The sequence below is a fragment of the Crinia signifera genome, chromosome 1 (genome assembly GCF_055691185.1).
Source record: "Crinia signifera chromosome 1, ASM5569118v1, whole genome shotgun sequence".
NCBI lineage: Eukaryota > Metazoa > Chordata > Amphibia > Anura > Myobatrachidae > Crinia > Crinia signifera.
In genome coordinates this window covers 53,822,005-53,848,011 of record NC_139217.1, presented here as the reverse complement: position 1 = coordinate 53,848,011, position 26,007 = coordinate 53,822,005, and the positions used below count along the sequence as shown (strand labels likewise).

Sequence of the window (26,007 nt, the reverse complement as noted above, 5' to 3'; positions counted from 1 at the left end):
GGAGTTTGGATAGAAATCAGTGAAGAGAGGTAAGGAGCGGTGGAGGAGGAGAGAGCCTTGTAGGTAGTGGTGAGGAGTTTAAAGAGAATCCGGAAAGGAATGGGGAGCCAGTGAAGAGATAGACAGATGGGGAGGTGGAGGTAGAGCGACGAGAGAGGAAGATGAGCCTAGCAGCAGCGTTAAGAATGGATTGGAGAGGGGCGAGGTGGGTGAGAGGTAACCAGTTCTAATTTGTGGCAGCTGCTAACAGCAAACATTTCTGTACTGGCTTTTAGGCACATCGAGCTCTGACCATACAATCCCAAACCTGGACTGTCTGACTATAGGAACCCAACTGGGTTCTATCTCCACAGGCAACGCCTCCCATTTTGTTCCTTGCATGGGTGGATTCCTCCAGCCCCATACCGAACCACCTGCTCACCAGCACAATCTTTACTGATACAGTCACAATACACTGGTGTCACCACATTTAAAAAAATGGCGGATGACATCGCATGACGTTAGAGCCCGCCCCCAATTTGCAGAAGAACTGGCAGAATAAAAGTGAGTCCAGGCTTACGGTGATCCGCGAAGAGAGGAAAAAATCATTCAATGGTGAGGGACCATCTAATGATTTTTCCTCTGTGCAAGAGCATGTGAGCGGCTTTGTAAGCGTACACATCCGATCGCGTCGTAGAGCAGGGATTCAGGACGGAGGGAGGGTGTTCATTTGGCGGGACGCCATTTACCTGATTTCTAGGCAGTGAAGCGAGCAGGTGTGAATTGGGCCCACAGTACTGCTGGCTGCAAGTTTTGAACAGTGAATTAATGCAACATAATTTAATTGTGGTGTTTAAATTCAGTCAATCAATCACTAAACAAAAATTAAAAAAAAAAAATTCTGTTCAATTTTCACTAGAAAATCTTTTTTTTTGCCCATTATTGTCAGTTTGTTTTACCTGTGAGAATGAGCAAAAAAAGTCTGTATTATTAAATACAGTCAAAGTTCCTAAATCTGAGACAGACGCAGCTGCGACAGGCCCAGGATTCTTCTGCCGCTATAGAGTTTGGGACCTTACATTACTACTGGTACAAGTACTTGCGTGTGCAGGGGCCAAAATGCCCAATATGAGCATATTTAGCTTTTGAAAATCCCCCTAGGTGCGTCTTTACATACAACCATTGGTCATTCACAACCACAGAGCTTACACCAACCCCATGCTACAGCAGGAACAGATTATCCGTCAGGGTCTGGCCTCCAAAGCGAGTGATAAAGCGCCTGCATTCTTATACACTACAGTGGTACTGCCCTACACGCCTATGACAGACCATCTTTGTGCATCTAATAAACCACCTCCCAGAAAGGTCCAATACAGGTCTACAACTGGGCATCCCAAGCACACACACACACACCGATAGACGCATTGACGTTCCACGAGAGGAAACACTGAAAAAGTACCTCAGCACAGTCTAAGGAACCTCATCTGCAGATTCTTCATTCAAACAAAAATGAGGCAATTTGGGGCAATATATCAGCGTTATCATCTGACACGGCTGTTTGTTATGCCTAGTAAGAGATGACAGACATGAGAAATATACACAAACATGGCTCTGGAAAAGGCAGACTATCTGTTCCTTCGCAGACAGGGTGCGGCGCACATATCTGCGTCTGAGGAATCAGCAGGGAACAGCCTTTCCCCAATATATTCCTGTGACCTAGATTTGCTGCATACTTCTGTCAGCGATCACACAGCGCGGAGAGACCGCTCCCAGGGAGCACAGCTGCAAACAGATGTAACACTATGCAACCATTTCTTCCCGGCCTTATTTCCTGATGTGTCCAGCTGCAGCAGTGTTGCTGACAAACACGTGAGGATATCCGATACAACTGGTTGGAGAAAAACAATGTGATAACTAGGCTAGATATAATACACGGGCGACATGTAGGAAGATTTGTGTATTGCAGTGGAATTAGGAGATCGCAATATTCCACATAGAACTTTGCATCCTGGTACAGTTTGGTACACATTTTAAAAACCTTGGATGGATGGAGATAAAGAAGCAGCCAAACAGCTCCTGTAATTTTTGGAACATAGCCTGTAACATGGCAGTTTGGAGCGGGTAGGCACAGGGCCGTCTTAACATTGGCGTGGGCCCCTGGGCAAAACATTACCGCGGGTCCCCCACACATACACCCTCCCCTATACATATGTGCAGCGGGGTCCAGGCAGCGGCGGCTGGGAGCTTGTAGTGCTGCACTATTTGCCGGGCGGGAAGCGCTGCTGATTTTGAAAAGACTGTCCAGACGCTGATTAGACGAGAGAATTCAGCCAATCAGTGTCCAGCCAGTCTTTTCTAAATCAGCAGCGCTTCCCGCCACCCAGCAAATAGAAATACAAGCTTCCAGCCGACGCTGCCCAGAGCCTGCTGCAGTGGCGGCTGGGAGTTCGTAGCGCCCAATGAGAAAGAAGACACTAGGTAGGCCTGATGTTAGGCTACTGTTTTATAACCTGCACATTCATCCAGATGTGTGTGACGTTGTGAGGCATTCTCCCTGCTGCGCACTACATTTAGCCATAAGTCTGATTCAAAGATTTTGGGTAGAGGAACAGCTCTCGTGCGCATCTGCTGTGCTAATATATGCAAAATCCGCAGCAGCCGCAGCACCTGGCAGCCAATAAGGGCTTGATGCTGTGTTATTTGCCTGTTTATTGAGCTGAGTGCCGCTTTCTGGAACATATATTTGGTGGGTGTATGCTGTTGCAGCACACGCTGTTTTGAGGGCACCGGCCATTATGCAGTGAGTACCAAAGCTATCGAGAAATATATATATATATATATATATATATATATATATATATATACTGCTCAAAAAATTAAGGGGACACTTAAACAGCACAATGTAACTCCAAGTCAATCACACTTCTGTGAAATCTAACTGTCCACTTAGGAAGCAACACTGATTGACAATCAATTTCACATGCTGTTGTGCAAATGGAATAGACAACCGGTGGAATTTATAGGCAATTAGCAAGACCCCCCCTAATAAAGGAGTTGTTCTGCAGTTGGTGACCACAGACCACTTCTCAGCTCCTATGCTTTCTGGCTGATGTTTTGGTCACTTTTTAAAGCTGGTGGTGCTTTCACTATAGTGGTAGCATGAGTTGGAGTCTACAACCCACACAAGTGGCTCAGGTAGTGCAGCTCCTCCAGGATGGCACATCAATGCGAGCTGTGGCAAGAAGGATTGCTGTGTCTGTCAGCGTAGTGTCCAGAGCATGGAGGCACTACCAGGAGACAGGCCAGTACATCAGGGGACGTGGAGGAGGCCATAGGAGGGCAAAAACCCAGCAGCAGGACCGCTACCTCCGCCTTTGTGCAAGGAGGAACAGGAGGAGCACTGCCAGAGCCCTGCAAAATTACCTCCAGCAGGCCACAAATGTGCATGTCTCTACTCAAATGGTCAGAAACAGACTCCATGAGGGTGGTATGAGGGCCCGACGTCCACAGGTGGGGGTTGTGCTTACAGTCCAACACCGTGCAGGATGTTTGGCATTTGCCAGAGAACACCAAGATTGTCAAATTCGTCACTAGCGCCCTGTGCTCTTCACAGATGAAAACAGGTTCACACTGAGCACATGTGACAGACGTGACAGAGACTTGAGACGCCAAGGAGAACGTTCTGCTGCCTGCAACATCCTCCAGCATGACCGGTTTGGCAGTGGGTCAGTAATGGTGTGGGGTGGCATTTCTTTGGGGAGCCGCACAGCCCTCCATGTGCTCACCAGAGGTAGCCTGACTGCCATTAGGTACCTAGATGAGACCCTTAGACCCCTTGTGAGACCATATGCTGGTGCGGTTGACTCTGGGTTCCTCCTAATGCAAGACAATGCTAGACCCCATGTGGCTGGAGTGCGTCAGCAGTTCCTGCAAGATGAAAGCATTGATGCTATGGACTGGCCCGCCCGTTCCCCAGACCTGAATCCAATTGAGCACATCTGGGACATCCTGCTTTAGTCCAGGCCAGGGAGGAGACCATCTGCCACCTCATCAGGAGCATGCCCAGGTGTTGTAGGGAGGTCATACAGGCACGTGGAGGCCACTAACACTACTGAGCCTCATTTTGACTTGTTTTAAGGACATTACATCAAATACAGCCACAGTTGCACACCGAATATAAGAATACAGCATATCATTTTAATCAGCAGGGTCTGCTTGCGTGTCTTATTTACAGCAATGAATCAAACGCATTTTTTTCAGGGGAAAAATGCACATAAAGACTCTCTGCATTATGTATTGCGGTCACGACTAGGCGCAACTAAAAGGGATGTTTCATGTGACTGCAGCAACAATGAGAGAGGACAACATCTGCAACTCAAAAATATTTGGAAATGTTTGCGTTCATCTGGCAGCAAAATGGTTCAAGGCAAATTAAAATACATTTTCTGTAGTACAAGGGGGAGACCAGGGGCTTGGTATCACTTCAAAGAGTTCTTCTAATACAGAAAATTTTGGAATGTTTCTGGTGTCCAGATATTGGCCACATGGCATGTGATCAAGGAGGAACTTCTGGATAAGTATCTACAGAGCTGAAACTCTCACCATCTTTATTCTATTGAGACAGATATACAGTTTGGTTTACAGAATATGGTCTGGTTGTTTGCCAGAGATTGCAGTCATTACATCACCACTTATGGATTTAAAAAAATTAAATAAAAAAGACAACAAAAACAACCGAGCAGCATAATAAGACAAAAAAAATAATAATTTGGTCAATAATATAGACATGAAGATGAATTTACAGTAGCAGTATATAATACAGTATGTGTGTTTTGTTTTTAAGTTATGCAAAATCTCTTCTGTCAAACTTATTATGGTGTCCTGAGTTTTGGACATCACAATAGGTGGCAATGTGGCCTGATATCGATGGCTGTGTGTGACATCAGAGAATGCTACAGTATGATGTCACTGGTGACATCACCTTGACTACAACAAAATACAGTACAGAGATAACTGGCAGAGAAATGTCTGATGTCACACTCGCCCCTTCACTGCGTCTCTTTAAAGATGCAAAAAAACGAAAAGTCAATTTCACGTCATTCATGACGTCCTGTGCTCCACCCCACATCTGTTTCAGTTACCAATGGGGACTTTCATCAGGGTGGTCTTATGGCTTTGTGTATAATATCCATATAGAGTTATAAAAACAGATGTCCTGACTGACTTACTCATCAACGCCGTGCTGAAACCCCTGGACCTGTAATCAAGAAATTCAGGAAGTATATTCCTTCCATGACATAAGCATCCACTAAGCAGGAATTTTTCAAAATTTGACTACTCGGGTTTAAGGGGGTAAAATGTTTCCTCTCTTGTGAGTTGATCAGGTGGCAAAGCAACACGTCCAAAGTCCAGCAGGACTGTAATCTCACTGTGTAGGATGAGTGGCGGCTTGAGAGGTGGGTGGGGCTGCAGCACAACCCAATATTCAAACAGGGAAGACACACCAACTTGCGGTGTTTGGGGTGACACTTGGTGTGGCTCTCTCTTTTGAACATTGGATGGCACTGCAGCCCCACCCACATCTCGACCCACCACCACTTATTGAAGGTTAAAGGGGAGATAATGCCTCACACCATTGTCTTCATCACAGGAAACAGAGCCTGCCTTATCCTATCTCAAGAATGACACTAAGCTAGTGCTGTGGAGCTGAATGAGCTAATCGTAAGGCACATGGTGGACTGGAAGGACTTCACCATCATGTCTCCAACAGCGAGGGAGGCAACTACACCAGTACATCCTTAGCATGTTCCAAAAAGTGGCAGTTGCAGAGGGGAGTCTGTAGCACAGTTCAAAATTCAAATAGGGGACTCAGACCAACTGACGGTAAAAATATTTATACGCCAAATTCTGGGATTTTACTTACAACACTATGGCCCTTATTCAGAATTGCTTCGCTCGGACACGAATTTAGCTAGTTTCCCGATGTTGTGCGTATACGTATGCGCAGAAGTCCGGTTGCTGAGTGCTTGCTCCTGGCCTTCCGAGCAGGGGTTGGAGAGGGGCGTTATTGCCTGATCAGGGTCATTACCATATGCGCTGCATTTTCATTGGTGTTCCCATGAAAATGCAGGAGCAATCAGGAGCAGGAAATGCAATCAGGTAGTATTGCTAGCCGCTCCTGATTGGCTGCTGGACCCCAGCGGGAGAACTGAAAATATTGATGCTCCTGCTTAGACTACAGCCAGGCAGCGCACATTGCTCTCTGCCCAGCTGTCATTTCTTTCAATTAGGTGCATCCAGCGGCTGTCTCACTTCCCCTTGGCAATGAGCAAAACCCTCCGCCCCTTGGCAAAGAGCAATCCACCCCCCCCTGGTAACGAGCAATTTGACTCCCCCTTTGCAATGAGCATTTAACTCCCCCTTAGCAATGAGCACGTAGGTAAGCGGCACTTATGTGTCAAATATGTAATGGGCATTACTGTTTGTTATACCATGTGTAATTGGCATTACGGCGTGTGGCTTTATGTGTAAAGGGTATTATGGAGTTTGCTAAAATGTGTAATGGGCATTACAGTGTGTGGTCTAAAGTGTGATACCACACCCCTTTTTGTGATGCTATGCCTCCTTCCCATGTGGTCACACCCCATTTTCTCCGAGCAGCTTCACCGCGCAAAAGTCCTGCTTGTGTATTTGGGACCACCCATTACCATAATTCTAGATTCGCCTAGACGCGGTGACAGTTTGGAGATGTCTGCTGTCCCTGACAGCAGACATCCCCCCTCGCCGCCCAGGGGGGGCAGGGATGCCCCCCCCCGGTCGGCGATCGCTGCGATTGGCTGTGTGTAACACAGTGATCGGTGGTGATCGGTGCTGTTAAGTACAGCACCGATCGCCAGCCCCCCCACTCCCACCCGGCAGCCCCCCATCCCACCCACCCGGCTGCCGCAGCGCCAGCACCCCTCCCACCCCCCCACCAGCCGCAGCGCCAGCCCCCCTCCCAAAGCTGGTGAGCAAAATGGGGTCACATGTGGGGGGTTCCACTGTATTGGTGCTTCGGGGGTCTTGCTAATGCGACATAGCACCCACCATTCATTCCACCACCAAATATCACTCCTTCCCTTCTGAGTCCTGCCATGCACCCAAATGGTATTTTTTGGTCACATATGAGGCATTGCCGTACTCGGGAGAAATTGGGGCACAGATTTTGGGGTGCTTTGTCTCCTTTATTCCTTGTGAAAATGAAAAATTTTGAGCCAGAACTGCATTTTTGTGTAAAAAATTACATTTTTTTACACAAAAATGCAGATCTGGCTCAAAATTTTTCATTTTCACAAGGAATGAAGGAGACAAAGCACCCCAAAATCTGTGCCCCAAATTCTCCCGAGTATGGCAATGCCTCACATGTGACCAAAAAATACCAGTTGGGTGCATGGCAGGACTCAGAAGGGAAGGAGTGATATTTGGATTTTGCAGCACAGATTCTGGTTGAATGACCCCTGAAGCACCCATACAGTGGAACCCCCCCACAAGTGACCCCAATTTGCAAACTACACCCTTCAGGGAATTCATTTAGGGGTATAGTGTACATTTCAAACCCCCAGGGGTTTCACCAATTTTGATACAACTGAGCTGTGAAAATGAAAAATTTAATTTTTTCATTTTCACAGCCCAGTTGTATCAAAATTGGTGAAACCCCTGGGGGTTTGAAATGTACACTATACCCCTAAATGAATTCCCTGAAGGGTGTAGTTTGCAAAATGGGGTCACTTGTGGGGGAGGTTCCTAACATTTAGCATCTTATGGTGCCTAGAAACCTACATGGTGCCTAAAAAATAATCTCATAAAAAGGAGGCTCCAAAATCAAGTAGGTGCTCCTTCTATTATGAAGCCTGTGGTTTGGTCACCGTGCACACTAGGGCCACATATAGGATATTTATGAAAACAAAAGAATTGGGGGAATCAATTTTTGGTCACATTTCTCTAGTAAAATCTACTGTGTTCCTTAGAAAAATGTATTAAAATTGAAAATCTGCTAAAAAAAAGAAATTTTGAAATTTCACCTACACTTTGTTTTAATTCCTGTGAAACACCTAAAGGGTTAACAAACTTCCAAAATGCTGTTTTGAATACTGTGAGGGGTGCAGTTTTTGAAATGGCATCATTTATGGGGGTGTCTCACATACAAGTCCCTCAAAGTCACATCAGAACTGAACTGGTCCCTAAAAAAATCAGAGTTTGAAATTTTCTTGAAAATTTGAGAATTTGCTATTCATATTTTAAGCCTCCTAGTGTCCAAAAAAATGAAAATGAGGTTGAAATAATGATGGCAACATAAAGTATACATATGGTCTATGTTAGTTATTAACTATTTTGAGTGGTAAGATTATTTGTCTCACAAGCAGAAAATTTAACATTTTGCAAATCGCAAAATTTTCCATTTTTTTCCGACATTTTGGTATTTTTCACAAAAAAACACAGACTGTATCGACGAAAATTTACCACTAACTTGAAGTACAATGTGTCACGAAAAAACAATCTCAAAATCACTGGGATAAGTAAAAGCAAAAAAAAGTTATCCCCACTTAAGTGATACATGTCAGATTTGAAAAAAAGGGCTCTGTCAGGAACGCAAAAACTGGCTCTGTCAGGAAGGGGTTAAGGGGCAAGTGGGAGGGGCCTGATCGTATGGGGGACTGAATTGCACTTTAGTAGTATGTAGTCTGTTGGGCATGTTGAGGTGAGCTGATATAATGGTATGTGGGCGATCAAGTTGGCATATGAGAGTGATCTGATGGCATGAGGAAGTCTGATTGGCCCTTAAAATGTGCGTGAGGGGGTCGAAATTTAAAAACAAAAACATTTTATGCAATTATTGCAATAGGACAGACAAATCAGCTCCTAACTGTCAATTTACCTATTGTAGCTGACCTCACAGATATTTAAATCTGGCCCAATGTGCGTATTATTCTCATTTACCTATTTAATAAAGGCACAATTGTGTTAAAAAACAGAGGTTAGGTTTCTTAATTGGGAATATAACAGTATTGCCCCACAGACATCAATTCACCTGTAAACAAAAAGAACAAATTTCCCATTACCTGCACAGTCCAGGCATTCTTTAACCGTTTGGGCTGTAAACTTGTTTCTTAAGATTCTTTTAAAATCATTGAGGAAATTTATAGATCCAAGCGGAGATTCACATGGGGTGTGATCTGTAAGGGTGCAAAGTGTGAATGTAGTCATCGGCAAAACTATTCTCAAGCCCACAAATAATCATCAACGTACATGGTCTTGTTTAGTGCAGTGGATAATACAATGTATGTTATTCATTTGTATACCTTCCAACAGGACTCATTCCCCGAGAGACACAGGCCCAGATGTATCAAGCTTCAAAAAGTGATAAAATGGAGAGTCATAAACAGCCAGCCAATCAGCTCCTTACTGTCATGTCACAGGCTGGGTTTGAAAAATGACAGGTAGGAGCCCGATTGGCTGGTTGTTTATCACTCTCCCCTTTATCACTTTTTGAAGCTTGATACATCTGGCCCCCAATGCTCTGCTCCTGGACTTTCTTGCCAATGGCAGTTGCGGAGGTGGAACTGCACCACAGTGCAAAATTCAAACAGGGGAGCCACACCTAATGCCAGGGAGTCACTGACTGTATGTAGTGTTTGGTGTGGCAATTGGTGGGGCTCCCCTAGATTCCGTTTATCATTTCTCTATTGCATCCTAGAAATTGATAGACAGAATCTGATTGGTTGCTATTGGCAATAGCACCTCTTTCCATTTTTAGAAGCTTTACCCCAGAGGGCCGGATGTAATACTGCTCGGGTTCTGCGGCGGTGCAGGATGCCGGCCTAACTTGGATTTTTTTAAAAGGGGCAATCGCTTACAAGGCATGGTAAGCGTTTGCCCCTTTATAAAAACATCCAAGTTCGGCCGGCATTACATCCAGCCATAAGGGTCTAGAAAATCAGTAGATCAACACCAGATGATTGACAGTCAATAAGTCAGTGGTACACAGCCTGCCTCCAGGACACGTTTATGTCATCTTCTTGTGTAACTGTCTGACCCTTCACATTTACAATATCATTTAATAAAATAATATGAGACAAGTCGTTTGCAGCCATCCCTGGAATTTGCAGACTCACCTTCAGTTATGCCGTGGAATAAACTCAGCAAATAGTTACTGGTTTGTTGCAGCAGGACGTTGTTATCTCCTTCGTAAGTGCAGTTTGGATCATTGTCGTCACGGATTTCACCTAAACGGTTCACTTTAAATGGGAAAACGAGACGGTTAAACAAAAGCATTACAAGGGATTGTTCTCTATAAAATGATTCCTGCATGGTACTCCCACTCTCAGCATGGTAGTGCACTATATTCTCTTTAAAATTAAGATATGCAGTCCAAGTCCCCACTTCTAATTTTGTGGATATACTCTGTCTTGAAGGTTGACAAACTTTTGGGAGCTATTAAATTGATACACTTACCTATTCAATGCTGCCGTTAACAAAGCATTGAAGGCTGTCAGATCAGACTTTTTTTTAGAATCGGATCTGTTTTGTCGGAAATGTCCGCGGATTGTCAAATTCATGTCCGTTTTACGACAATCCGAGTCTGTTTCCGACAATTTGCAGACTTTCCGACACTCGATATATTGACTACCGACTGTCGATGTACTGTTGAATCAGACGAAAAACATCTGGGATTCCAACTGTCGGGACATTCGAACAGTCGGTATCCCATATAATCCCAAAGTTACCCTTTAAAATTATATCTTCTTATTTATCCAGTTCTCCTGCAGCAACCACCAGTACTGTAATTGGATATTATTAATTGTGGAGAGGACATAATTGTGTTATCAGGCTGCCATCTGCTAACCCCACCTTCTTGGAAGCCCTTAACAAACGCATCCAGTAACCCCCAGTCATTTCTTGGAATAAATCTAGACTGTAAACAGGTCATCGGGGCGTAAAATCTCCCTGTGAGATGTAATCATGTTCCCTACTGAGACAGTAATCCCCTTTCTGGTCACTTACTAGCTAGAAAGCCGTGACCTCCACATGCTTCCCGGCATTCCTGAGCTGCGTGCTGTGCAGTCCATGAGGCCAGTGGTTTGCCGGCGCAGGACAAAGCGTGGATTTCCTTGCCAAGTTCAGCCTGAAGAAGAAAAACACTTATCAACAGACGGGAGGCAGACAAAACAAACTGCCTTTACAAAAACTACTATTTGAATACAGTTTACACCCAACCTACTGGTGCGCTATTCTCATTCATTTTCACTCTTGTAAGTGTACAGCTTGTAGACACTAGACCAGCGCTTCCCAATCTCTTTGTCTGCTGACCACACATGTGACAAGATGACCTTCTGCAGGGCCCCTCCATTTTAGGCCACAATACATTATATTAGATATTTTAACAAAGTGGGTGTCTAAACTAGACACCCCGGCAAACCACTAACAAAGGGGTCGTTTAAAGAGTGCGTCTAAAATTTAGACACTATAGCGTCTAAGTACAGCACTGGCAAACCGCTAACAAAAGGGCGCGTCCAAATTTAGATGCTCCGCAAACCACAAAAATGGGTGCATCTAAATTTTAGTCGGGTATAGGGGTGCAGCATTATTCCAAAAAATACACAGACCAAAAAAATGTGAAAAACACTAGTAAACCTGTCGATAATGACACTTTCCACTATCCATGCCAGCCCGAAGTGTGGCAAGCGCAGAGACCCCCGCGATGGGACGTGTTACGCGTCCTACCGACCTTTTCATACCCCCACTATCCACGTCAGCGTGGATCTGATTTTATAAAGTGTGGCGAGGGGACGCAGGTAACTTCACATGTATTCCGCGTTCCCTCGCGGGGCTTGTCACACTTTATAAAATCAACTCCACGCCGACGTGGATAGTGGGGGTGTTTCAGGAACACATTCACATCTGCCATATCATACACCTGAGACATGCTGACTAGCTGGTCGCACGGAACACACTACGCTACTTCTACGCTGACTAGCTGGCCGCGCGGAACACACTACGCTACTTCTGACTGACTACGGAACACACTACGCTACTTCTGACTGACTACGGAACACACTACTTCTGACTGACTACGCTGGTCACGGAAACACGAGGTCAATTCTGAAAGGGACGCTAAGTACGTAACTGCCGCCGTGAAACTAAACAAGTACCAAAAGCTCTCATGGTATGGTACATATGGAGTTTTTAATTGCACAACCCAAGTAAGTCCAAGTAATAAGCTACGAAATAGTTTTTTGCCTTTATCCACATAATACTACATAATGGGTGACCTGTGAGATGGGACTGACCAGACTGGGACCATAGACAACACACAATTAGACGTAATTGGGATAGCTGAACTCCCAAACGACCATCAACCACACATTTTTGGTAAATACAAAGTTACTAGAGGGTGCTGTTTCTCTCTCTCTCTATCTATATATCTGTATATTTATTTGTTGTAACACTGTAGGGCAGGGGTGGCCAACCGGTCAGAGGTAAAGAGACGAAAAATATCAGTCGTCAAGCCAAAGAGCCAACATCATGCGCGCGCCAAAAAGGGGCGTGATCGGGGGAGTGGTCAGGGGCGTGGTCATATGACACAAGGAGAGTGGCCACATGACAAAACTTTATGCCCCCAGTGCCAGATATGCCCACCACAGTGCCAAACATCATATGCCCCCCACAGTGCCAAACATCACATGCCCCCCACAGTGCCAAACATCACATGCCCCCCACAGTGCCAAACATCACATGCCCCCCACAGTGCCAAACATCATATGCCCCCCACAGTGCCAAACATCATATGCCCCCCACAGTGCCAAACATCACATGCCCCTCAAAGTGCCAAACATCACATGCCCCTCAAAGTGCCAAACATCATATGCCCCTCAAAGTGCCAAACATCATATGCCCCTCAAAGTGCCAAACATCATATGCCCCTCAAAGTGCCAAACATATGCCCCCCACAGTGCCAAACGTCATATGACCCCACAGTTAGGAAGCTGGGCCCTCCAGCACAGGTGTTGCCCACAGTGCAACACCTATGCTGGAGGGCCCAGCTTCCTAACTAAAGGGCCCACCTAGAGGGCCAGGAGGGCCCAACAAACAAATGAGCCACGGGCCAAGAGGGCCCGACTAATGCGCACACAGGCCAGAAGGGCCTGAATTTGCCCACGGGCCTAGTGCCCGACACCCGGTGGTCTAGGGTGGATGGAGGGTAGGAGGCCAAAGGCCCCTACCTGGTGTTGGGAGAGGCCGCTGGGGGGAGCTTCGTCAGCTCTTTTGCTTCCCACCCCCGCTGGCCTCTCCGGGAGCCATCTTCTTTTTTCTTGCAGAAGGCGCCGGAGATCTTCTGTCTTGATCCCGGCGTCTTCTGCGGCGCCTGAACTCTTCTCCCCGCCGCCGTCTTCTGCGCCATCCTCCGGCGGCTTCTCGCGTCTTCAGGAGCGCTCCTGCGCTCCGCCGGCGTGGAGGAGACTTTTCGCCCTCCCGCTGGCGTCTGATGTCAGACGCCGGGGGCAGGGCGGAAACGGCGCGCCGAGCGCTGATTGGCTCGCCGCGGTTGTTTCCTAATGGCCGCCGATGCGGCGTTTTGAATTTGGCAGCCGAATTGCCGCCAAATTCAAAACCCCGCTTTGCAGACGGGAGGCTGGAGCCGCAATTTACAGCGCGGCGAGCCGCATGCGGCTCGCGAGCCGCGGGTTGGCCACCGCTGCTGTAGGGGAACCGTTTCCTGGGGTAGAAGGCAGCAGGCAGCAACTGAGAAATCATACAAGTCCAATCTTTGGGGTGCAACTGGCCGCAACCAGTTTTATTAAGCAGAATAAGAAAAATTCCTTGCCTGTCCGGCACTAAGTAAACCCAAGATTTTCCTGTCTCTAAACAATATGCAAACTACTGGATTGCTCACTTGCATAAGAAAGCTTGTTTCTCTTCCAGAGATTCTGCAGCCTCCCCAGGCAGTCTGCCCCCACTGATCAGTCCAGCAGCTCTATAAAGGCCTTTGCACAGCTGCAAGCCCTGATTAGTCCTCTGTAAGGCCAAACACCTGAACTGGGCCTTTACTCAACTTTAACAAAAAAGAAATACTATCATGGAAGTTTTCTTGTTTCTAAAATGTATAAGACTAATTATGTCTCTACCCATAAGGTTTGATAAATCTGCAGGTGTGTGCCTATGGGCCAGTTGTACTAAGCTTGAAAATTAATACAATTTAAAGTGTTAAACCACCAGCCAATTATCTCCTAGCTGCCATGTCACAGGGGGATGCAGTTACAATCCCGGCGTTCAAAATCCCGACCGCCGAAATCCCGACACTTTCTCCCTCTGTGGGTGTCCACGACACCCATAGAGGGAGAATAAATTAGTGCACCGAACATAGCGAGGCACCGGGCCCACTGCGTGGCGATCCACGCCTCCCCCCCCTTGTCAGAATTTCGGCGGTTGGTATTTCAGAGTCGGGATTTTGAACGCCGGGATTCCGACCGCCGTGATTTAGAACCAATCCCGTCACAGCCTGTGTTTGTAAAATGACAGTTACGAGCCGATTGGTTGGTGGTTTATCACTCTCTATTTTACCAGTTTTCGAGGCTTAGCACAGGTCGTCCCTTAAGAGTTATTCAGAGGACTCAGCCTTTATTTAAATGTTGAGCATTCTTCTCCTTATAAAGATAGAATTAAGTTTCATTGCTCTGTATAAAAATCCATTTGGTGAATTTATATTTTTAACTTTACTCGCAAACTATAAATAGCCGAGTAAAAACAGTGCAGCGTATAAATAATGGAGTAATGGGATTATAACGTACATTTCTAGCTGACAGAAATAGAACAGAAGAGCTTTGAAGGAATATTGGAGGCAGTAGTTCGAGAGCTGAAAATACATTTTTCCATGTTGTGGAAAAAAAAAAAAGACAATTTCTCGGCTGCTGCAGCAGACACCAGTCATGACCTTGTGATAACTCGGCCTGTGCAACACATGCTGCGAGGGTTCTGCTAACTGGGAGCGCAGATAACAGCGGGGAGGAGGACTGGGTGGGGGTGACATTGGCTGAGATTTGTTTTTGGAACATGCTGACTACTAATTAGGATAATAAATCTCAAGTTTATGGAATTTGTCACAGGGGTTTCCAGTCCTCGAGAGCTACCAACAGCCAACATTTTCCAGTTCTCCTCACAGGCAAATGAAGTATTAAATGTGTCACTGAGTGATGACTGCACCTGTGCACCAGCTAGGTGTTCTGAAAAATGGGACCAGTTGGTAGATCTTGAGGACTGTGGGCTACCTCTGGTCTAGACAGACATTTTGGATGTTCCTAAATGATTTTACATTTTCTTTTTCAATTATACATAATAAAAGCAACTCAAAATGTAAAACATCTATCTATCTATATATATATATATATATATATATATATATATATATATATATATATATATATATATATATATATATATATATATATATATATATATATATATATATATATATATATATATATATATATATATATATATATATATACACACACATATACCCAGTTCCCAATGAGCTTCTGATCTGGGTTATTGCCGGGTCGCGGTTTGTGTGAAAGGGTACAGTACCCTGTAAATATCCTGGGCATTTCAACATGGGTTACTAGCTACAGTATGTTACTGGGGCAGTGTGAACGGGAAACCCATGCCATCTTCATATCCTGAGAAGAGACGTCAGGTCAGCGCATGGTGATGATGTCATCTCCAAGCTCCCAGAGAGGAGACGCCCCAACAATACCCCGGGCGCAACCTGAGGTGTGAACGGGTTTCAAGCGGCTGTGACGCGGCTTGTGACCTGAGCTGGAACCAGATGTAAGGGGTAACAGTAGTTAAAAAAAAAACTTCTATACAAATATAACTATACAAAAACCATACTTGCATACATTTGTTAAAGATTTTAAAAGGAGATAGGGTTAGGGTTTTTAGTTCTGAATCTAATACCCCTTTCAATAACCCCGGGTTATTGTCGGGTTGTTACGTCACCAACCCGTGTCGAGAGGTGGTGTGAAAGGGACACCCTTGATCGAGCAACCCAAGAGTTTAACCCTGGTCACGACCAGGGTTAATTACGGCTCTGACCTGGGTCGAGGTGCAGTGTGAAAGGATAACTCGGGTTGAGCAGCCCAGGTCCTGTTCACAATATGGAGGAGGCAGCCACTCTCAGCTCCAAGTGCTGCCTCCTCCCCCACCCCCCAATGACGCTCCATCGCTCAGTCCTGGCCCAGTGTGTCATCACCAACCCGGCAATAACCCAGGCCGGACGAGGAGCATTCAGACCGCAAATGCAAGGTCGCTCTGGGACGTACCCATGTACTAATCTCGGGTGTGACCCGGCATTTGTGAGCTGAAAGCGGTATAACAGAGACATGATATAAATATATAAAAAATGAATGCAAGATGTTTTACCATACTTTAGGCTTGACTGTGCATTAAAAATATGATTTTCTCAACTACTTTCTAGCATATTAAATTACGCCTCTATCTCCCATTGATAAGGTTCATACAAATCATTGTACATCCTTGTGGATGGCCGGTGGCCTCTTAGTCGTAGCGCACATCCTTCTTATTCCTCTCCCAAGTGTTTCCTTCATTGTGTCATCCTTTAACCAGGACTCAAACCTATCGTATTGCAGACAAGCACCTTACTCATGGAGCTATTTGCGACTGCAAATACTGTCGTACCCGGGATTCAAACCCATCACCTCTCACATTGCAACAGCCACCTTACTAATGGTGATGTCATCCCTGTTCTGATCACACCCAGTCTGGCCTCTGAGAGATTCCTAAATGCTTCCGAAAGACCACCACTATTTCATGGAGTTTCCATGACATTGAAGGAGAGTTCACATGTTTGGAAAAAAAGTTAATATCAAATCACAAACTAACTTGGTAGATTAAAGACTTTAGTAGTAGTGATGTATCGGTGCACCCCTGGGCCTGAACATTGTTAAGATTTGATTTGATAGAACACTGTGTATTCAATGTGAAATCTGCTCCTGTCTGTTGGAGAGAGAGCTCAGCATGCTGTCTCTTCTCTTTTTACAGTCTGGGCACTAGGACCTAAAGCCGCCAGAGACACGATGAACAACTGGGAAGCGTCCTACTGTGCAAGTACTGTTCACTGTGCACCCCTCTCCTCTCCGTCCTCTAGTGTAAAGGACTTACCCCTGTATATCTCCTAATAAGGGAGACTGTAAACCGCACCCCAAATATGCTCTTGGGTGCAACTGGATATCCTGCATCCGGTCAACAGATCTACAATGTCTAGATGGTCCGCATCTAGATTGACAGTAACGGAAGTTAGGTGCCAGCGTTAGAGCGACGGTAGCGTGGTCAATGGTCACATGGTCTACTTGGTTCATACTTTACTATTCAAATGGATATACAGTACTGTAGAGTGAGAGCGAGCTCGCCATGCAAGGGAACACTGTGCACATATACAGTGTCCACGGGGACCCCTGGGGCACTTGGCACCAAAAATTTTAAAAACTCATCTCGACCATGTGACCGTGGACCACGCCTCCCGTCGCTCTAATGCTAGAGTTTAACTTCTGTTACTATGGATCTAGACGTGTTTAAATATCTTTAGGCTTCTAACTAGACGGTTCGACTAAGGTTGGTCAATCATAGCATGGTCAATGTAGACACCGTCGATGCACTATACCCTTGATGGTCAACCTTGACACTCCAGATGTTTTTAAACTACACATCCCAGCATTCTCTGCTCCAGTTTTGCTATTTTGGCCATGCTAAATCTGATGCAGAGCAATGCTGGGATGTGTAGTTCAAAAACAGCTGGAGTGTCAAGGTTAGCCATCAAGGCACTATAAGATATCTCCTGAATCCTGTGCCCTGTATTATCCTGCATCTGCTTTCTACATTCCCTGGTAAAGTTTAATCGGTTATGTGGAGAAACCACCATCGCACACTGCTGCCACTTACTACCACCGTAGCATGTGTCAAACAAGGATGATTGCAGGCTTCTCCACAGGCGGTCACATATATCCAATGCCTAATATGATTGGTCAAGGAAGGGGATGGAGAATTCCTCTCTGAAACTGTGACCTATGGAGACTTGCAGGCCTTGACTCAAGTTCAAAGTAACAGTTAACAATTGTATAATGTGTCTTTTCATTCATATAATATAAACTCAGGTACTAGACTACAGAAAAGAGAGCTAAGCATTAGTGAAACACGTGCATTAATAAATAAGGGTACTTGTTTCCTAGCACGGCGCCCATCGCATCGCATACCATAAGGCATACCATGGTATGCGATGCTACGCGATGGCAGCCGATGTTATACAATTTTAAATTGTATACCATCGCATTGTATGCCATATACAATGGTATACGATTTTAAATTGTATAAGCACCCTAATGGGTGTTTTCAATGTTAAATGTGCCCCCTATAAGATAAATAATTGTATAAGCACCGTAATGGGTGCTTACAATGTAAAAAGCACCGCCACGCCACCCCACTATCAACGCCAACCCGAAGCGTGGCGAGCGCAGCGGCGTACGCATCCTCCGAACTTTTCATACCCCCACTATCCATGTCGGCGTGGAGTTGATTTTATATAGTGTGGCGAGCGCAGTGAGCCCAAAGCGTGGCGAGCGGACGCGGAATACATGTAAAGTAATACGCGTCCGCTCGCCACGCTTCGGGTGCTTATACAATTAAAAATCGCATGCAGGCACATGGCATGCAAAGCGATGCCGTACGACTGAATATCGTGGGCGCCGTGCTAGGAAACAAGTACCTAAATAAGTAATAAGTCTGATCTTGTAGATTTCTAAAGGAGAGGGCTCTTGAATTGTGTGAGGAAGCAAATTCCAGAGAGCGGGAACCACGAAGCTAAAAGCACTGCCTCAGATTGAAGGAACTTCTAGATACAGGTAACAGTATTTCATCCACAGACGGACGCTGGCAAGAGCAGCAGTAAGGAATCAGAAGTTACGTCAGGTACCATGGCCCCTGGTAAGGCACGGCTTTGAAAGTCAGTCACGATATGTGTCTGGAACGGAGCCGGTTGATTAATAGCCCGACTACTGCATTGTAACAAAGAAACACAGAATCTGACGGCAGATAAGAAGTACTTGGCCTATCTACCGGCTGCAGGCATTACCATTCTTCTCCTGGGAGACCCAGATAGAGGGCACTGTAGTAGTACCAGCGTAGCATTATAAAATGTATACATGAGCGTATATTTTGGGTAGGCTGCTCAGATAAAAGGATGAGGAATTCCTCAGAGAGGGTAGTCATAGGCTTGGAATACCATCAGCGTGTGTTTAAAGCTATTTTATGTTCATGCTGGACTATATTATTACCTGTAATGATCAGGGATCTGCTGAATCTTGGCAGCTAGTGGCTACACTATATAAACAAAAAGGAGTGGTGAGACCAGCCTTGTTGGGTTCTGTTACAGATTCCAAAGGGGTACAGAATTAACCATTCACTAGCACAGAAGATCATGGTGAAAGATTTAAGGGCTTGTCATAAAGCGATCATTAGGAAAGTCTTAAGTGTGGTGCACACGTATACAATTATCTGGCAGTTTCGTTCCATACCGAAAGAATGGGCCACCGATTTTATACGTGTGTAAGCAGTTCCATTGCAGGAGAATTAACCTACAAATGGTTTATAATGCACCTATGATGGTTGGGAGATGGAGGTTGCATCTCATGTAACCTCCCGATCCCCATACAGGAACAGCTTATTCCCACCCCACGTTGTAGCTTATGCCGTCTCACAGGGGGTCACAGATTGCCTCACAGCACTGAGGTCATGAGTTTGATTCCCACCATGGCCCTAACTGTGTGGAGTTTGTATATTCTCCCCGTGCTTGCGTGGGTTTCCGCTGGGTACTCCGGTTTCCTCCCACACTCCAAAAATATACTTGTAGGGTTAATTGGCTCCCAACCTGGCTACCCATGTGTGCATGTATGTGTGGCAGGGAATATAAATTGTAAGCTCTACAGGGCTGGGACTGATGTGAATGTTCAAATATTCTCTGTAAAAGCACCGCAGGTTATGCGTGCAATATTTAAGAAACGGTTAGTAAATAAATGATAGATAAAAATAAAATAGACAAAAACTTCCCTCCCGGACTACTGTAGATTTTTAAGCTTTCAAGAGTCACTCAACATTTATATTTCGCACATGTGAAATGAAGCAGATAGAATGTTAGAATTTAAACTTTTGGAATGTTTAACATAATGACTATACGGAACATTGGGAATTTGTATAAACTTTCTTTCAATAATATGGATTTGAGAAGAAAAAAGACAACAAACATTTTTGCTCACACTCCAACGCATCGATTCTTAATAAACAAAAGACCATTTATAACAAAGAATCAAAAACAGCTTTTCCAGCCAGTTAAATCTTGGCGCTTCTGACATTTATTACTCAGCACTGTCCTAAAGATTACAGTGTGATGCCATGTGGAACAGTCAAGTACGTGGCTAAGCCCAAGTGCATGCTTGGGTAGATGGACAAGTTTCAAAACCTATTTATTCCAGAACACCCCCACCCTTAACCTTAACCTTATTTGGTAACCACTGAGTACGGACTTAATTACGAAGATTAGAGCCACAGGGAAAAATGAAGTGCTTGCAGAATCCATTTCTTTCTAAAGTATACATTTAAGCTATATGCACAGCGGGGGTACAAGTGGATGCAGATAATATCTGGGTGCAGTTTTCCAACAGAAAAAATAAAGACCAAATAACCATAAATGTTAATTAAAAAAAAAAAAAACCCACAACGCAAATTGAATGTGCAGTTACATACATACACCTTCAGACCTTCTTCAGATGCCATCTATAGTCAGTTCTCACCTAATCAGCTGATTTTATGTGCAATATATACTTGGCATCAGTGGGGATACGGTCGTATTATCGACCACACTTAGGTCAACAGTCATAAGGTCGACACCGTTGAGTTGACATGCAACTAGGTCGACAGGGTTCTAGGTCCACATGGTTGAAGGTTGACAGGTCTAGGTCCACATGGGACAAGGTTGACATGGATTTAGGTCGACATAGGGTTAGGTTGACAGGTCGACAAGGGTTTTTTCACTGTTTTTTTGAGCCGACATGTGCTGACAGGCGGTATTTCATGCCCTACCATCCACTAGGGCATGGTGGGAGAATAAAATAGTGTGCCGAGCGCAGCGAGGAACCGTGCCCGAAGCCTCGCAAGCGAAGCGAGGGCTGTGGTTGACTTCCAACTGTGTCCATGTCGACTGTGTCGACATTCGGGTAAAAAAAACAGTGAAAAAACCCATGTCCACCTCGCGACCTGTCGACCTAACCCTATGTTGACCTAGACACATGTCAACCTAGACACCTGTAGACCTTCATCCATGTCGACCTAGAACCCTGTCGACCTAGTTGCATGTCGACCTAAGTGTGGTCGATAATATGATCCACACCCCATCAGTGACATATGGTGAGGTTATTGGCTTGGGAGGCACTGGACACCCAATTTGGGTAGTTATGCACATCCTCAGAGGTGTGGGCATTCCTCTCGTGTCCCGCCCACTTCTTAGTGATGAAATAGAGGAATAAATGCAAGGAGCCCACGGTCTGGTAGGCGGGGCGAAGCCAAGTGATGTAATTCTATTGACATTTAGGCTGCCCCTGTTAAAGTTTGCATGTACGGTCATATTTTACTATGAGGGGTGGAGCCTGATGACGTGACTAGACTGGTCCCGCCCCCAACATCGTCAATCTACTTCACCTCTCTGAGCTTTTCCAGGGAGAAGAAACTGTAAGTATGTTATGAAGCCAATGGTTCCTGTTGTCATTATACAAAAGGTGCTACATAAACAATAACAATATACCACCACTATGCAGCCCTTTGCCATGCACTATAGTGAGACATTACTTCTTAAAGTCCTTCTTTTCAGCAATCAGAGCCTCCCCACTGACCTTGGAGTACATCAAACCAACAGAGAGATGACTCCTATGTGTAGGTACAGTATGTACTACATATGTCACCACAGGTAAGGGTTACTGTGTACCCCAATTGTTTTTTTATGCAGGCACACTTTCACACATGAAGGGTTAAGGTGTTTGTCCCTTTAATATGGAGGATTTCAATCCCACGTCAGGTCCTTCTGAGCAATAAGTTATACTGTACAGATCTTCTTTGTACATACAATACCTGATATTCCCACCATCCTAAACAAATCTACAATGCACTATGATAAGGGCAATGCAGTCCCCCAACAATTCCAGATCCAGTAACTCTAGTTGAGCACCACCAGAAGCCTTTACTCTTGTTGTGATCTAGCAGTGTACCTCCTATTTGGAGCATCCTTTTGGGTGCTAATAATACTCAATTCTATGATCTGTTGTACCTTCTGGGACCAGTGCACTTACCTACCACCCACCCCAGGCTGGATAAGGACCGTACATGTTTCAGACTTCCCCACCGTTCTACTAACAAAACATTTATTTCTGGTTCTAGACTGAATATCGGCATTATCACCATAATATTCCCAGGATAAGGGTTATGAACGTCTATAGTAACTTACCTGTCTCGGGCTCCTGTCTTTCATGAAAATGCCAATTTGTAGCTCAATCAAATTCATGAAAAAGCTTTTTGAGAAGTAGTCAAGAGCGTAGGCAGCAGCCAGATAGGGGATCAGTCGCCATTGCTGAAGATGGAACAGAAAACATGTTTATTAGCGGACAAGTGTAATCTGTGCAGTGTGTGATGGATATTAGGATGCTTCTCAGGTAATACGGCCTTGCAAATACACCATAAATGCACAACCATAAATAAACATCCATTCGCCCTCTCACGCAAGGCTGCGAATAGATGTTTATAAAAACCATCCATTCTCTTGCGTGCGGGGAAACTCGGCGTGCAAGGGGAGGGGGACTGGCGGTCGTGTGGGCGGGGTTTGGTTGACTCGCAAAGCTGCGAAATCCGTCCCAGCATGCCCTTACTACAGATTTTATATAATGGATTAAAACTGTGGCAGGGCATGCTGGGACGTGTAGTTCCACAACAGCTGGAGGGCCATGAGTTAGACACCACTGTACTAGACTAAAAAGTTGTATTATCAATGGTGAAAATCTTAGACAATTAATATGACTTTCAAGGGCATAGACCCAAAGTTTTTAACATGAAAATTACAGTAGAAGCTGAATGGCTCTCTCCACATTATCACTTGGACCTTAGGACATCTGCACCTTGAACAAATTGCTGAGCATTCGGGTGTCAATACCCTAACCAGGCACATCCCAAAGAAGGATGCATAAAGAAAAAAAAAAAAAATAATCTCCTATATTAGAGCATCCACCCATATCACACATAGAACATACATCTACAGCAGAGGATCCCAAACATGGTCCTCAGGGCACCCCAACAGTTCAGAAGTTAAAACACCCCAAAAGTTAAAAACTGGCCCATTGGGGTGCAGTGAAGCCCACGCTTAGGAACCTCTGGGCTACAGGTATAAACAGGCATTGGTTCACATTTACCTGCAGCTGATATTCAAGTACAGGCAATTCCTCATTTTCGGTGGGTCCAAACTGGCGACGTGTTGCAGAGAAGCGGATGGCAATGGACACAGCTAGTTTCAGGTTCACAATAACCATCGTTATGATTACGACCCTGCCACTGGACAGACTCCCCAGAGACGCACCGAGACGCTGCTTTGGGTCCTGAGGGAAATCCAACAGCAAACAGATGTATTATAAGAGAGAAAGAAATCGTAAGAAGTAAAAGTACCAGCCAATCAGCTTCTGCATTACATTGGTGAGACAGTTAGGAACGGATTGGTTGGTACTTTGGGTGAAATTTAATAGGATGAGAGATTCAGAAAGTGAGAGATTTGGTAAGAAATCTCCAGTTCATTTAAAGCGGCAATCATTTACACTGCAAAACCAGTATGATTTTGCAGTGTAAATGATTGCCGCTTTAAATGAATTGGAGATTTCTTACCAAATCTCTCACTTTCTGGATCTCTCATCCTATTACATTTCACCCTTTATCTTTAGTTAATATATGATAACTAACTAATGGGGCCTACATATGGAGAGATTTTCTAAGCGACCTGACTAGATTGCTCCATGTGAATGTGCTATAGCGATGCGGGGCCCGGTGCACCGCTATCGCCCATCTAGATTAATACTGCGTGCAGTATAAATCTAGTTAGATCGCCTTTCTTCTAAACGGAAAACACTGGCCTCAGCACACAGCGCTTACACGTCACTGGTCATCACTGTGTGCGATCTAGCATCACTCAGATTGCTGGCACGCGTCGATACGTGTGTAGGCCCCACTCGAGTGAAAAATTTCGACAATTTCATAGTGAAAAAAGCAAGGAAAAGAGAAAAAAAGATAAAGAGTGAGATGCAGCAACCATCACAAAAAAGTTGCGATGCTTGCCGCCAGCTTCCACATGTATACCGGCGTTTACGAACACCGCATGCATAAGGAATTCTGTGGCAAGAGCCGTCCTTTCCGATGAGTACTCCCGGTACTGCGATGATAGGACTTCCGGTTCAGTGACCGGAGCGCTGCCGGGGATGCTGGGAGGGATCCTGTTGGATCCTTCACAGCAGGGGAAGTGTGATAGAAGTCCATTGGCTTCTATGGGCAATGCTCATTTTAAAATCATGTTGCCCACCACATTCCGGGCTTGGTGCATACGCGGCCCGTGGCGAAACCTCCGAAAATGCCGCGCTTTTTAACTTTGTTGCATCTCGCCCATTAAGTGAAAGATAGAGCAAGAAGAAAAAGTCAAAAAAGACAAATGGAAATAAAGAGAAAAAAAGGAGAGAAAGTATAAAATCCTGGCACAGATAGGTCAGACGTGGGACATCACTGACTTGGGAATTAAAGAGGGCTAATGGCGCCCCACGTTAATACACCTACAGTGCAGATGGAGCCGGCCTCATTCAATGCCGGCGCCCGCCAGATCCTCTCCTCTGGGGAGCGCCGGCGATAGGGACTGGGCAGGGCTTCAGGGAGACGGGCAGGGTTTGGGGGAGCGGCGAGGGGGACCGGTGGCGACGGGGACCCGGGGCAAGCTCCATTGCCATCAGTATATACAGAAAAGGTTTGCTACAGTATTATTGGACAGACAGTTAAAAGGTCAACATGCAATAGGTCATCGGGGTCATTTTTAGGTCAACATGAAAAAGATAGACACATGAAAAAGTTGACATGAGTTTTCAACTTTTTTGGTGTCAATGTCGAAAGCATGGCTTCGCTCACTATTGTTCGGGCTCGGTACTTCACTACACTTGTAACGCTGCCTCGGCGAATGCATGACCCCCCCCTGCCGCCATATCCCCTCGCATGCTTCAGGGTCATGAAGACATATCCCTCGCATGTGCCCGCAGCAGGGAAAATCATTTGATGGATGGTGACCATAGAATGATTTCTCCTGCCTTCGCAAATATAAGTAAATGGAGACTGACTTATATTTGCGGGCAGCGGGACAAAAACAGGGTGGGCATGTGAGGCCAGCTGCCCGCCAACGGCACGCCTTGTCCCGCCCGCACTCCCATGGGAACGCCCAGCATTTTCATGGGGACGCCCATAAAACACTGGGCATTCCAATGGGCGACACTCAAGCCTGCTAACATACGCCCCCAGGCCGCAGCTGTCCGTGCGAACGGGCCGGCGACATTGCAAATCGTCCCGGCTGTACACAGTCGCAGTTTGTGTAAACCCCAACCTTAAGGGCAGGGGATGATTTCGCTTCACTGCGAGAGAACCAGAATCGGCCCCTTTATGCCGATATGGATGGTGAAGTAAGCACAAACCGGTTAAAAAATATAAAAAAAAACTCATGTCGAATTTTTTCATGTCAACCTTTTGACCCTGTTGACCTATAACATGTCGACCTTTTGGGGTACACCTATTGACTGTCCATCTACACACTGTAGATCTATCATCTGGAACCATGGTACAGTATATGGATGGATATCCATCCATCCATATACT

General features: G+C 45.4%; 1 protein-coding gene across 2 annotated transcripts in view; it reads right to left on the bottom strand.

Moving 5' to 3' along the window:
- ACOX3 (acyl-CoA oxidase 3, pristanoyl) overlaps nt 1-26,007 on the bottom strand; it is a 97,848-nt gene that overhangs the window by 28,970 nt on the left and 42,871 nt on the right. For both annotated transcript variants that reach the window (XM_083152345.1, XM_083152264.1), the window contains exons 9-13: nt 23,532-23,714; nt 22,577-22,699; nt 11,020-11,140; nt 10,131-10,253; nt 9,078-9,191 (exon numbers count right to left, since the gene is read on the bottom strand). In XM_083152345.1, the coding sequence (XP_083008471.1) occupies nt 9,078-9,191; nt 10,131-10,253; nt 11,020-11,140; nt 22,577-22,699; nt 23,532-23,714 (664 nt within the window). The remainder of the gene's footprint in view (nt 1-9,077; nt 9,192-10,130; nt 10,254-11,019; nt 11,141-22,576; nt 22,700-23,531; nt 23,715-26,007) is intronic.